Source organism: Cydia pomonella, chromosome 4 (genome assembly GCF_033807575.1).
Source record: "Cydia pomonella isolate Wapato2018A chromosome 4, ilCydPomo1, whole genome shotgun sequence".
In the NCBI taxonomy this organism is placed as follows: domain Eukaryota; kingdom Metazoa; phylum Arthropoda; class Insecta; order Lepidoptera; family Tortricidae; genus Cydia; species Cydia pomonella.
In genome coordinates, this window is record NC_084706.1 from 347,735 (window position 1) to 361,530 (window position 13,796).

At 39.6% G+C, this 13,796-nt stretch overlaps 3 protein-coding genes across 3 annotated transcripts in view; 2 read left to right on the forward strand and 1 right to left on the reverse strand.

The window, feature by feature from the left end:
- The window catches only part of LOC133516783 (inactive protein tyrosine kinase pTKL-like), a 33,724-nt gene extending 27,144 nt beyond the window's left edge, over positions 1–6,580 (forward strand). Inside the window, exon 13 of the mRNA XM_061849736.1 lies at positions 4,918–6,580. Within this exon, the coding sequence (XP_061705720.1) occupies positions 4,918–4,922 (5 nt within the window). The 3' untranslated portion in view covers positions 4,923–6,580. The remainder of the gene's footprint in view (positions 1–4,917) is intronic.
- A 4,104-nt stretch (positions 6,581–10,684) lies between these two features.
- LOC133516785 (malate dehydrogenase-like) lies at positions 10,685–12,008 on the reverse strand. Its single transcript, XM_061849738.1, has one exon. The coding sequence runs from the start codon at positions 11,946–11,948 to the stop codon at positions 10,941–10,943; it is 1,008 nt and encodes a 335-aa protein (XP_061705722.1). The 5' UTR covers positions 11,949–12,008; the 3' UTR covers positions 10,685–10,940.
- Positions 12,009–12,245: 237 nt separating this feature from the next.
- LOC133516784 (malate dehydrogenase, mitochondrial-like) lies at positions 12,246–13,408 on the forward strand. The gene has a single exon (XM_061849737.1). The coding sequence runs from the start codon at positions 12,246–12,248 to the stop codon at positions 13,284–13,286; it is 1,041 nt and encodes a 346-aa protein (XP_061705721.1). The 3' UTR covers positions 13,287–13,408.
- The last annotated feature ends 388 nt before the right edge of the window (positions 13,409–13,796 follow it).

Genomic DNA, 13,796 nt, shown 5'->3' on the forward strand with positions numbered 1-13,796 from the left:
AAAATTCTTTTTCTTATAGTTTTAAAAGTGTCGAAATCTAAGGGATTATTGAAAGTCTTCCACAGTTTATGGTATTTCTTTTTCTCATTCAGAAGTCTTCTAAGAGACCTAGTATACCAAGGGGGCTTTGAACACGATGAACGTTGCGGTACCTTTGGAACATACCTGTCAATCAATCTATTTAATATGTCATAGAAAAGTATTACACAATCCTCCAGTGCACGGCCTTGAAAATATTCGATCCAGTGAATTTTTGATAATTCAATATTTATTTGATTAAAATTAGCTTCATAAAAACGGTATACGTAAGTAGAAGCCGGCTTCAGCGGTGGTGTGTAATCTAAGTTAAGTTCAATCTGAAGAGCCATATGATGCAATGCCTCTGGTGTTAAAACATCATCACTTACTGTAACTATGCAATTTTTATTGCAAAAAATGAGATCAAGCACACGTTGATTAATGTTAAAACAACCGTTGTATTGTTCAACACCTGTGTATGATAAAAACTCACTAAGCAATTGTAGAGGAGAACTGTTGTTGTTAGCTAAGGTCATTTTATAACAGTCATTATTAACCCATTGTGCGTCAGAAATATTAAAATCACCAGTTATAAGAAAAATATCGTTTGGATTATCTATTATTAATTCACTACAGATTTCAAAAAAGTTTTCCAATGTATCCCTATATTGCGGCCCGTGCGGAATGTAAACACAACAAATATTTAAGAATATTTGTCCTTGACCATCAGTTTGCGATATAGGTAATGACAACCATATGCACTCAGAGGATGATGGAGAGGGACAGGGCCAGTCTCGCGGAGTCGGCATGAGCTCCCGGCGCACAGCGACCGCCACCCCCCCGCCCCGCTCCGCCCCACTCGAGCCAGCTGATCTATCGCAACGATAAACAATATACCTACTGTCGAAGATTTCCCTGTCAAAAAAGTGTGCATTTAACCAACTCTCGGTAATACATATAAAGTCATAATTTAGCAATGCGACCTGCGAATAAAAACTGTGTGTTTTGGTACGCAGTCCCCTTACGTTCTGATAATAACCTGTTAAATTGACAGTTAGGCCGGCAGTAAGTTTATGAATACATGAATTAGTATAAATGTTTTTATTATTTTTAAAGCCAGAGTGAACCACGTAGTCTCTGAGTACCAGAGTATATTAAATATAAATGGAGAGGGTGGGTGTTGCGAGTAAAACGAAAAATAAGTACTATTTTTTATGCGGCTAGACAGGGAAGCGATTTCATTAGCGAGACATGCTGAGGATTTAATAAAGGGTATCGTTAATATACATATTTTACGAACACTTATTTTTATGACAATGAACAATACTAATAAAAACAGTCACTTAAACTTGTTGAAATTGAAGTTTTTATTAATCACCATAACTTGAGACGTCTCGGTTTTTCGAGCTAAAATTTTACAGTCCCTTATCCATAGGTAGGCGATTTTGTTTTCCTTTTTGAGCTCACGCGCCTGCTTGAGTAGCATCTTACTGGCCGGAGTGAGGTGGTCACCCAGGTACAGGTTCACAGCTGGCCCGGGGAGGCCGATAGAAGATGTCGTGATGCCCCTTCGAGCTCGCACCGCCGAGAGAAGTTCATCCTTGTAAATACGGCAGGTAAACTTTACGATCACCGCCGGTTCACGTACATTCGACGACCGGTCGAAATCGTTATCGCCGCCCTCTTCGCTGGGCACACTATGGAACCGTCGCACCCGTTGAACATTATCTATATTCTGAACCTCCAATTTTAATCCCACTGTGGCGTATATGTTTTCTAAAATGCTAATAAGGTTCTCCCCTTTTTTAAAAGGCAGGCCAGAAATCTCAACATTGTTTATTCTTGAGTATTGCTCGCGAGCCTCACATTCCTGTTGGAGGGTAGAAATAATAGTCGTGGCTTTATCTAGGTCCGACTGCAACCTAGGCAAGAGAGTGGATTTATCCTCTAAAAGGCTAAGCCGGTCTTCTGCAGTTGACAAACGAGGTTCAAACTCATTTAGTTTCGTTTCGATATTGTTGACACTGTCCTTGCAAGACTGCAGGTCCGCCCGCAAGACGCCGAAATCGGCTCGAAATTCCTTGATTTCCGTCAGGACGGATTTAAATCCTTGTTCGAGCTGAGTAAGGAAACTGGATTCACTGGACCCGGTAGGAGTATTGTTAGTCTTCGCCGGGAGCGATTGTTTTTCTACTTTCGCATTTTTCACATTAGTGGGTGTCGGAATATTTCCGACACCGCGGCAAGTGGTGCAACGCCAGCTCGCTTTTTTTTCGCTGGTCATCTTGCGATGAGTAGTTTCCAGGAGACCAGCACATCCGAAATGAAGACTTCCTTTACAATCACTGCATAAAACACCATCAGTAACCTCGAGTTCGCACTTTAAACAAATCATGGTGCAATTAATGTAATTACGACACTTCAAGTTAAATAGAACTCAGTCACAGTAATAATTAGGTTGGTTATTGTATGAACGAGACACGTTCGCACGGCGGCGTAAACAAATGAGTCACACGGTAGGTCGCGCAATAGCCGATCGGAACGAGCACTCGACGCTAACTGGACTACTTACGAAGGATTACTTACGAAGGCTGCGCCTCGTCCTGCCCCCGTCACGTATCAGAGCGGCCGAGCTGATCACAAATATCTCCCCGAGGCCTATATTTTCTGGCCGTTAGTTTTGACCGCTTTGGTTGGCCGCGCCGATATACTTGATGGCGACTGTAATGTGACCGTCCTAGATCGACAGTAAACAATATAAATAAAATAAAACGGCACTATAATATACGGGGCGTCCCGAGGCTATGAGACATCCAGGGAGGTACCTTAAATATCATAGATACGATATTTTGCTGAAAGAAGACTTTACGTTATTTTTAAGTCAGTAATTCTGCATTTAAAGATTTTCTAAGAATTACTTGCTTCGTCTGGGAATCGGACCGACTTAATAATTTTCTCGAAACTTGACTCGTACATTTTACGTTGTTCCTTTCTTTTAAAATACTATATTACTTAAGAAGAATTATTATATTTTGTCCATTCTTTCGATTGGCATCATAAAATTAATAAAAATAGGCGTGATTTTTTTTTTCACATTTAAGTCGGTTCAGTTCCCAGGCGAAACAAGTAATTCTTAAAAAAACAACTTTAAATGCAAACTTACTGACTTTTAAAAATAACATAGTCTTCTTTCAGCAAAATATCCTATCTACGATATTTAAGGTACTTTCCTTTGATGTCCCGTAGTCTTGGGACTAAATATTCAGGACGGACTTTTTAAATGTGGTACTGAGGGCAGCTACCTGAGCCCCTGCTAAAATCGTCTTAGGAAGCCTTCCCTAACTTAGCGATTGAAATTGACTATTCACTGACTGTACAATTTTCCCTAAATCCATAAATATCAATCGCTCTTAATTAAAAAGTTTGGAAAGGTCTCCTAAGACTATTTTTGCATAACATTCGAGAAATAGGCCCCAGGCCGGGGTGCCGCCTCCCCCTAGTGCCCGGCTCGTTCGACAATGACGTATATTATGGAAACGTTCGCTGCAGCAGCTAAAGTCAACACAGCGAGTTCAAGTCTTGCTGGAGGCGGCGAGCCTTTAACCTTCTTTCAAGAATCTGTCATTCTCAATCAATAGGTCACTTATCGTCGGTATTAAGTTATGGCACTACTGAGTGCGTCCGTCGGGGGGCTTCGGGAACTCATAACTCTCTGTGAACAATAGTCATGGCCTAAAATATAACGTCAAAAAAGTGAGATTATGGTTTTCAAAGCGGGGTCCAACCGTCCGACTAACGTTCCCCCCGTGGGTCTCAACGGAGCACCCTTGAAGCGCTTCCGGGAGTTTAAATACTCGGGTCACGTACTGACCGACGATCTGGTCAACGACTCTGACATTGAAAGGGAACGGAGAGCGTCGGCAGGTCGTGCCAATATGATAGCCCGCAGGTTTGCCAGCTGCCCGTATACGTATAAGTCAAACTGTTCCGTGCGTATTGCACAACTATCTACACGTGCAGCCTGTGGGTTAAGTATACACGGCGCCCCGGGCAGGCGGGCACGAGGGGCTGCGGCGGCGCTCCGCTCGGCAGGCGCCGGCCGACTTGCCTGCCCACTTGTGAGGCACCGGTTGTCATTGCAGGCTCCAGTGTCTCAAAAATGGGTTAAATAATAATGATAGGGATTAATTAATTTATGAGGGACATGTAACTTACTTTTTACCTCAATATGACATTACCTATTCATTAATTTAAAAAAATATATTTTTACTTCTTTAAACATTGTGCGAAGTCTTCTTGTAAGCAATTTTGCTATGCGTCACCGTTTAAGAATGATTGGCGAAAAACTAAAAAAAGGATACCTTGATTTTCCTCGATAAATAGATTTTAACGAATTTACTGCAGCAATGCAATCGACTGCGGCAGTATCGCAGCGTAACATTACCGCCGCAATTTTCGAAATCGTATGTTTAAACTGACAAATCGAGTTTTTGACATTTGCAGTCGGCAGTAATGTTCGTGCACTCTGAACACGAACGTCACATTTATATATCGTGCCTTCTAAATAAAAAGTTTAACGACTAGGGTACTCGATTGTCGATCGTAAGGACGACCGACAGTGAGGTACCCTAGTCATTAAACTTTAAGCGTATTTTTTCCAAGTTACCGCTGGAAATTGCAACTTTTGTACGATACACATGATTATTTTAAGTATCTAGAGACTGTTTCTGAACAAAACAAAATTTCGTCATTTTCGACTTGATTTATAAAATCAATGATATCTCAGAATCCATAACCGACAATGTGGTACCTTTTTATTGAGAATGACTCAAATTGTGACTTCCTTAGTTGACGGCACTGCTGAGTACAAAATTAATTTGTTATTGTTTTTATTTCCAGATTAAACTTGTGTACACATCAAAGGTGCGCTGGTTGCCGTTCCTCGTAATCGTAAAGGAGTTCCGCAGTAGCCAATATTGTTACTAGATGTTAATTTAACTTGTAAGTATACTTCCATTTTTAATAATGAAATTTACCTTAATCGGAGGTACCGTATTAAATTTTATACGTACGTTAATGTTTAGGGCCCAATCTTTATAATTATAACAAGTGATATAAGGAACTCTAGATGAATATATATTATAAATCATCTGTATGGCATTAATTTCAGTATCATAATCTTTAGAACAGATCGGCTGAATTACGCGCGCGAACAATACGGGCCGTTCAAATATACCTGCGTCAATGATACAAAAATAAACATGGGAACATTCCCATGAAATTCACATAAGTGGCCCTATAACGGCATGTCGTCAGGGGACTAACAAAACTCACTAATTCCTACTCAAGTTCAAGCCGTAGTGAACCGTACTAGTAATGAAGGCAGGTTGATTTTGTTATTTTTATTTTTGAAATAAATGAGTTTTGGTTGTCACCTGACGATATATGTATTATATCTATTACATATTTCTGTTCTATATCTTGTTTGTTCTATTATACACCTTGTTTTTATTGAATTCCGTTAACTCCGTGGTATGGGTAAGTACGTTTAAGGAAAATACGAGTAAAATATATTTTTATTTTTATAAAAAACAATTAAGTGATGCATGTAGCATTGTTCTAACACGAGCATTACATTTGATTCAACCAAACAATTGAAGTCATTAGAACATCGATCGTCCGAGATAGGGAGCGTGCATGAACTGTAGGAGGCAGCACAGGAGCCGTCAGATTTTTGGCGCGAGGCGTAAATGTGATGTTTATTGTTCCGATGTAGCCCACAAGATGGCAGAACCTACTATACACAAGAAAACACGTGACGTGTAAATTTACATGTTTATTGTTCCGATTCAGGCCACAAGATGGCAGGCCCTCCAACGCGCACGGTCCCTATAGTACTTACGTTTAGGAGCAAATGTGTAAACTCGTACTAAACACTAATCAATATGTAAACACCCACCTACATACCTACATAGTACATGCTCGTAAGGGCCTTATAAGAAAAAAAAAATTATCTTCGAAATGGAGTTAATTATAATACAATTTAAGCAACGGTGTATGTACTAAAAACAAATTGCTTATCGAATATTTGGGCTAGTTGCAAACACGTCCAAGTTTAATTAGGTACGTGAACTGAGTAAGCTCCTATTTTTACAACACAACCTTCAGGTGACTACGCACGTAATTCAGTTTGTTTTGTTCTACACACGAAGTACGAACAGTGTCTGATGTGAAAAATAATTCACAAGGTATTTTATTATAAGTATGTATTAATGATCAGTTAGCATAAAATGTTATTTTGTTATACATCGTCCTCATATGTAAATCAATTGATTAGCCAAACTAAACGTGTTCAGTATCTAATGATTCCTAATTTAGCATAGATATTACTAATTGTCGTGTCAGTAAATATTGTCTAGTAGTGATGATTGTTTTACTGCTTAGTTAAAAACTAAATGAATTAATTATTTTCTGTGATATTAATAAGTTTTCCTTGATTTTGTTCCGTAGTACTCTAGATGAAATAACCGGGGTTGTGTGTAAATAAATGTCCAAAACTTGGTTATGTAGATTTTTTTTTCAAACCTACCTTTATTATAGACTACATCAAATAAATCATCAAAGTTGCGCTGGCAGCATGGTTGCAGTTTTATCACCCGTCACTATGCCTGTCACTTTCGCACTTATATACTAGTTAGAACGTGATAGGCATGGTGACAGGTAATAAAAATGTGCTCGTTCTACAGCCGCTGGATTAATTAGAATATATTTGGATTTTTTGGGAAACCTTGTACTCATAGATTGGTGCGGCCTGGACAAGGGTTATCGTGTTGAGGCGCCCGCTATAGACAAATTGTAGGTTTTAGAGCGGCGAAGCAGCAGCACGTTGTCACAACGAATCATCACTCTAACCGATCCGAAAGTTGTTAGTTACTTCGGCTCTACACACGTCTATTGACACCATACGAATTAAATGAGTATTTCAGGTGTAATCGTAAATTAAAGTTTAGGAGTAATCGTAAAGGCACGGTAGTGCCCCCGCCAAGACGAGCAATGCGAAGCGCAAGGGCACTACCTACCTTTTCTCGAAGCGCTTAGCCGTTTTTTTGAACCCTCATAACTTGGGTTTGGATTATAGCAGATAAACAAAATTCTCGGGAGATAATGTCAACAGCGGACTTATTAAAGTTATTAAGCATAAAAAATTCAGTAGCATAGCTCTCATACTTTAGATTTTATTCGTATCTAAAAAACCCCGATTTCGTCACTGACTCACTCACTCACTGATGATCATCAAAACCCTTAGGGTATTTCCTGAAATCCTAGGAAGCTTAAATTTGGTATGTAGGATAGTATTAGTACACCAACAACACAAAAATTAAAAAAACATGAAATTTTTACCCCTAAAAGTGGAAAGGGGGGTGAAATTTTGTATGGGGAATCAATAACCGCTGAACCAATTTAGTTGAAATTTTGTATGTAGATAATTTTTGTTATACTGGGGAAGGATATACAATAATTTCGAACCCCAAAATAAACCCGTAAGGGTGAAAAGGGGGAGGAAAAGGGCGTTAGAATGGGGAATCAGTAAAAAAAGCAGATGATAATTATAAAAGATGCCCCCAGATACCTACGTATTTCAGGATTTTTAATAGAATATATCACCCCCAACCCTTTTAAATTCGGGGATGGAAGATTTTCATAAGCGACTTACAAAAAGAAGTGAAATTCCATCAAAAACATTTTCATGTAAAATGTAGCCGAGATCAGATCTCTTGTAGAGCCAAACTTCTAACATACTTCTAACTCTACAAGCCGCCGTGGCCGTGGCCGTTGCGTTACTACAAGAAGTATTGTATAAGTAATAAAAAATAATGAATAGTGAATACATTTTTCACCTTACGCCCACGGTAGCGAAACGCCAAGCCATATATATGGTGGCCAAAAAATATGTGCATTCCCGTTGTGAGGGAGGTTTTGGGCTTATACTGAGCAACTTTTACTATGGGACCAACCCCCAAATCGCGAAAAAATAGTCTGGCTGTTTCATACATTTTAGCTGGTCCATTTTCTATGGGAGGGTAAAAAAAAATTCGCGATTTCGGGGTTGGTCCCATAGAAAAAGTTGCTCAGTATAATCCCAAAACCTCCTTGGCAACGGGAATGCACATATTTTTTGGCCACCTTGTATGTTCACTAAGGTGTAGAGTTTGTGAAGTGAGGGCTTGTAGAGTTAGAAGCTAGGCTCTACAAGAGATCTGATAACTTTTTGACAGTGCGAGCCTTATGGTCTTGTCTTGGCTACATTTTACATGAAAATGTTTTTGATGGGTAACTTGTACGAAATGTTAAAGACGCTATCCGCAGTTAGTTCTCATTTTTACCACCTTATGGGCTGGGATCGCTTTACTTACCCCCACCATGCACTTCGCACGGTCCCATTATTTATCTAAATATATAAAAGAAGAAACTGACTGACTGACTGACATGGGCACAGCCTAACTAAACAGCTGGTTCTATATATATCATCACAGGCCTTTGCGTCTATTGCAGACGATTTAAGCATTGCTGTTTAGACAACGGGTTTGGGGACTGTGGAGGCCGATGCGTGAGCGGTACGACCTCCCACATTTTTGGCAGAGATTCCAAATTTGGCACGTAGGTTCTTTAGAAGGCACTAGGGGTGCACTAAGAAAGGATTTTTAAAATTCACCTCCTAAGGGGATGAAATGGGGGTCCAAAGTTTGTATGGGGAAACAAGATTAGTTACACTATTTTATTCGAAACTTTACAAGAATATTCCTAACAATACATGAGTAAACACGTGTTTCAGGTTTTTTGAGAATTCAACCCCTAAAAGGGGGAAATATCAACAAAATCAACATGGGTATTATTTCTATAGTTTATCGCGACCCGCTGATTGCGAAAATAACAACGATTGTAAAATCTAACGAGGTGGATGTGAAATACAAATCCCCTGTGGGGTGCGATGGGGTTGAAATGACTTAATATCAATATGGGTGTCGTTTTATGATTATTTGGGACGTTATTTACGAAAATGGCATTGAATGATTTTAATATTTAATATTGTGGACATAAAAATTATTGAAACTGAAAGTATTTTTGCCAAATTGCAATTCAATCGGTCCAGTAGTTTCGGAGCAAATCCGTCGTAACAGATGGATTGACAGACAGACACACGTGATTCTATAAGGGTTCTTTTTTAGCTTTTGAGGTATGGAACGAGACCCGCGTTATCCTAATAGATACTACGACAGGACTCCCACGGTCAGTTCTATGTGGCGTGCTCCCGTGTAAGTTCACCTCAACGTTTGGTTCTATTGCTACCACTTTCAAACGGGTGCCGTTCAATTTTAATACAAACTTTTAGCATAATTTCATTTAACTACTATTGAAACTCATAATAAACATTATGTATAAAAACAAAACATATAAAGTTGTTAGTCATACTAATTTAATGACAGAATGCTCTATCATCATAAAAACATTCTTCATAACAATCCTTAAGAATAATTTTACTTGTTATAACATACATTTCGTATAATAATTAAAATATAGTACTAAATTTTAACGAATGGTGACATAGTGTTCTATGATAAATATACTTGGTGTCAATCAAACTATTAAATTATACAACAATCTACCTATTCAACTTTAAAGCTGGTCGCCGTTAGGTACGACGACGAGCGAAGCGAGGAGGAGTGTTAGGTAGAACTGCGACCATATGGGGAGAACCATATGTCTTGGAAATTGTATTTTTGCTTGTTCATTTTCACTAGGCGTTTATATGAAGTTTATCTGAATCCTTTAGGAACCACAAAGGTTCCAACTCACACTGGCCGCTGCTTTGCGGTAAAATATATGTCGACAGACGTAAAGTACGGATGTAGGTAAGTTTGACGCTTAGAAAAATCGATTATGTTCCATGCAAATATAATGTTTTATGTTTTTTTATTAATTAGTAATTCAGTGTTGTTAAACTTTCAGCAAACTCAATCAAATAAAGTTTATGAACGATTTCCCGTGGTTTGATTGTGAAACCACACCTTCAACATTATGCTGTTGGTTTTCATGAATAAAAAACGTTCTGAGTATAAAATAGTATACAGAGTGAACATTATACTGGTTGCCTGTTATGCAAATACATTACTATGCTACTAAACTATAATTACTTTCGAAATTATGCAATTCGTTTTTATTGTATTTGTTTTTATACCAAATCATAATTTCTGCATATCAAAATTATGCAATTCAAATTATGAAAAATGAAATTTCGCAAATTGTTATTATTAAAAACATTACACACCCCTTTCAAACATGGCTAAAAATGTTGTTCATAAGGAAGTACTTTAACAAGTATAAAGTTGTGGAATACTTCATGCATTTGTCAGAACATGATTCTAAATCTAATAATTGCGGATAAACATACATACCTACAAGCGTTCATACAAACATAATAGGGTCAAACTGAGGACCTTTTTTTTTTGTTTTACGCGGGCGAAGCCGCGGGCTAAGCTAAGCTAGTATTAAATACATCAATATCGTGCTCTCTTGACAGACTGTTAAGTGTTCTACTCGCGCTAGTATAAATTTCCGCAAAGTAACGCCTGATTCTATTCACTGTTTCAAAATAGCGCATTTTCCTATACTTACACCGCGCCTTAGGAATTAAAAAGTCATGAATGAAACATTGTTATTTCCGCAGTGAATATATAATTAGAAAAGTAGATACATTTAAAGGTGTACAGAGGTAGAGTTAGGTACATAGGTGTATAAAATAAAAGCCTAGCACACACGCACTAATAAAAACGTTAGTACAAGCCGCTAAACTTTGCGCCAAAATCTTGAGCAATTTATAATTATATTCAGTTTTAGTGTTCACACATTAACGTTTAGATTTATTATTCCACTTCTAATACTTTTTTTCCCATAGCGATATCTTTCCTCAATTGATCCAGAGCTTCTTCTAGTATCTGACACTCGTATTGGGAGATATCATTGGTATATCTCGTCATCTCTTTCACACCGTTGGAATCGACTTGCACTAAACCGGAGAAGTAGGATGTGCCGAAGTCATTGTTCTCGACGTAGGCGTGCAGCTGCGCGCGCCGGCCGCCCAGCGCCGCCAGCGCGCCGCGCACGAACAGCAGCACGCTGTACGCCACCGACACCGTCGGCGACTTGCCGTGCTTGGCTTCACTCACTATCTCATCGTACCTTTGCAATTCATTTACAAATTTTAGTATTTCCGCATCTGTCATATTCGTTCCGGGTCTGGACTGCGAAATGAGAGGTACGGTGGTTTTATTCGAATGCCCGCAGATGACGGGCACGAAGCAGTCCTCGGGTGCCATGCCGTGATGCGTCCCAAAAAGTGTTTGTGCTCTGAGCCAATCTATAGTAGTGATGCCGAACAGTTTCCTGCTATCGAAAGTACCTATATTTCTCATCAATTCCGCGGCCATCGGCACCAGCGAGTTGATCGGCTCCGCGACGACTCCCACGAACGGCATTTTAGACAGTCTGCCGATGTGTGAGGACACCGTTTTTACAAATTCCGTGTTGGCGTCCAGACATGTTTTGCCGGACACGCCGGGAGTCTTGAGTAGTCCTCCGACTAAAAGTACCAAGTCGCTACTGCCTAGCGCTTGCTTCATTGTCGCTTCGCCTAAGTACCCTTTTAGTGTGGACTTGGCGGGAATGTGCGAGAGCTCTATGACGACGCCCGGCGCGGTCTCCCAGGTGTCGTGGATGACCAGCTTGCTGACGGACGGCTCGGTGCGCAACATTAAACTGAGGGCTTGCCCGATCTCGCTCGCACCTCCCATCACACAAACTTGGAACAATCTAACAGTCGAATTGATAGCCCTTGGTGTTAAAATATTTGAAAACTTCTTTGTGACCAACATGATGCCTAAAATTCTGAAATAAATTTTATTTTCATAAAAAAATATATACAAAATTATAGTCTGTCAGACTAGTGACAGATTTTTTACCGAACTAGCAAAGCATGCCAGTTATGATGAAACATACTTACTTTGGGTGAAATTACTAAAAGTTTGTCAAAATATAATTAATACGAATGAAGAAGAATGCATAGGTACTTCAACATTGACATATTTCAACAATTAGGTACCCGGACTCATGTCATCTCTCTGACTTTTTGTCATTTTTAAACAGTATAAAGAAGAAAATGTAAATAAAAAATGTTTGCTCAAAAATGTATTATTCGGCTTTTGAAACACTGTCCGTGTAGACATATTGTAAAAGTGAGAAATGTTCACATTTCCGTGATCGGCGCCGGGAACGACGTTGGATTGAATTTAGGATTGTTGTTGAAAACTAACCAGAAGGTGACCAGGCTCAATCTATACGATGACGACGACAAGATTTACGGAGTCGGTTGCGAACTGAACAACATCCCCGGAGGGCCGGTCGTGGAGGCGTTCGCGGGCGAGCAGCAGCGGGGGCTCGCGCTGCGCGACGCGGACCTCGTCGCGCTCGTCGCCCGCACGCCGCGCAAGCTCGGCTCCACGCCGCACCAAATGATCATCGAGAACGCGCCCGCCATACAAAAAGTCTGTTTAACCATCGCTAATCACAATCCTGAAGCATTATTTGCGATTTCCACGGATCCTATAAACTGTATAGTGCCTTTTGCGAGTGCTTTATTGTCGATGTACAATTGTTATAATCCTTTCAAAGTGTTCGGCATAACGCACATTGACACGGCGAGATCTCGCGCGTTTGCCGGTAAAATGCTGGACGTGGATCCCAAAATAATAAGAGTTCCCGTCGTCGGCGGTCATTCTGATAAAACAATAGTGCCTTTATTTTCTAATATAGAACCCTCCTGTTATTCTATTAGCTCCGAACAGGCCGATATGTTAACGCGGTTCGTGAGAACGGCCGATAAAGACGTTATACTCAATAAACAAGGCACAGAATCAGCTACATTGGCTATGGCGTGGTCGATCCATGAATTTATTGACTCAATAGTAGACTCACTTAACGGTAAAGAAGTAATTGTGAATACCTACAGTCCAAACTTGATGTTTGGAACGCGATATTTCTCTGGCCCCGTGAAGGTGGGCGCCGACGGGATCATGGAGTCGCTCTGTGACTACCACATGAATGACTTCGAGCGGGAGCTCCTGAGAGAGGCGCTGCCCCTCATACACGAGGATGTTTCAAAAGGAGAAGAATACGCCGGTGTGGTCAAAACTTTAGGCCGTTATTATACTTGACCCTCGAAAAATTGCAATGTGATTTAAGCGAAGTCGAGTTCCTTCTATTTGTCGTATTTAATAATAATGTTTTTGGTTTTCTGATATCACTTTTTTGTTTCAAGAGCACAAGCCTTTTTTTATCAGTCGTTTTATTTTTTTCAGGGTAATTATGATGATTTTCGGGGGCCCTTGCTTGTTCGTAGTGTCATTTTATTTGCTCATAGTGTCATTTTATTTTGATGCTGAAATAACTTCTTGAATTCTAACAATATGGCTTTATACAAAGTTTCAAGTCCCGCACTCAAAAACATGTTTGATCTCCATACAAACTTTAAACCCTTTTTTCACCGCCTTGAGGGATGAATTTTCAAAAACGCTTAAATTAGTTTTCGTCTAACTTAATAAAATACCTTTTTGCAAAGTTTCAAGTTCTTAGCTCAAAATAAAACTTTAACCCCATACAAACCTTCATCCCCTTTTTACCCCCCTTAGGGGTTGAATTTTCAAAAACGTTGAAATAACTTTCAT

Bases quoted from the DNA above. Each gene is read 5' to 3' on its own strand.
- LOC133516785 (XM_061849738.1), bottom strand. From the start codon at position 11,948: ATGTTGGTCACAAAGAAGTTTTCAAATATTTTAACACCAAGGGCTATC.
- LOC133516784 (XM_061849737.1), top strand. From the start codon at position 12,246: ATGTTTGCTCAAAAATGTATTATTCGGCTTTTGAAACACTGTCCGTGT.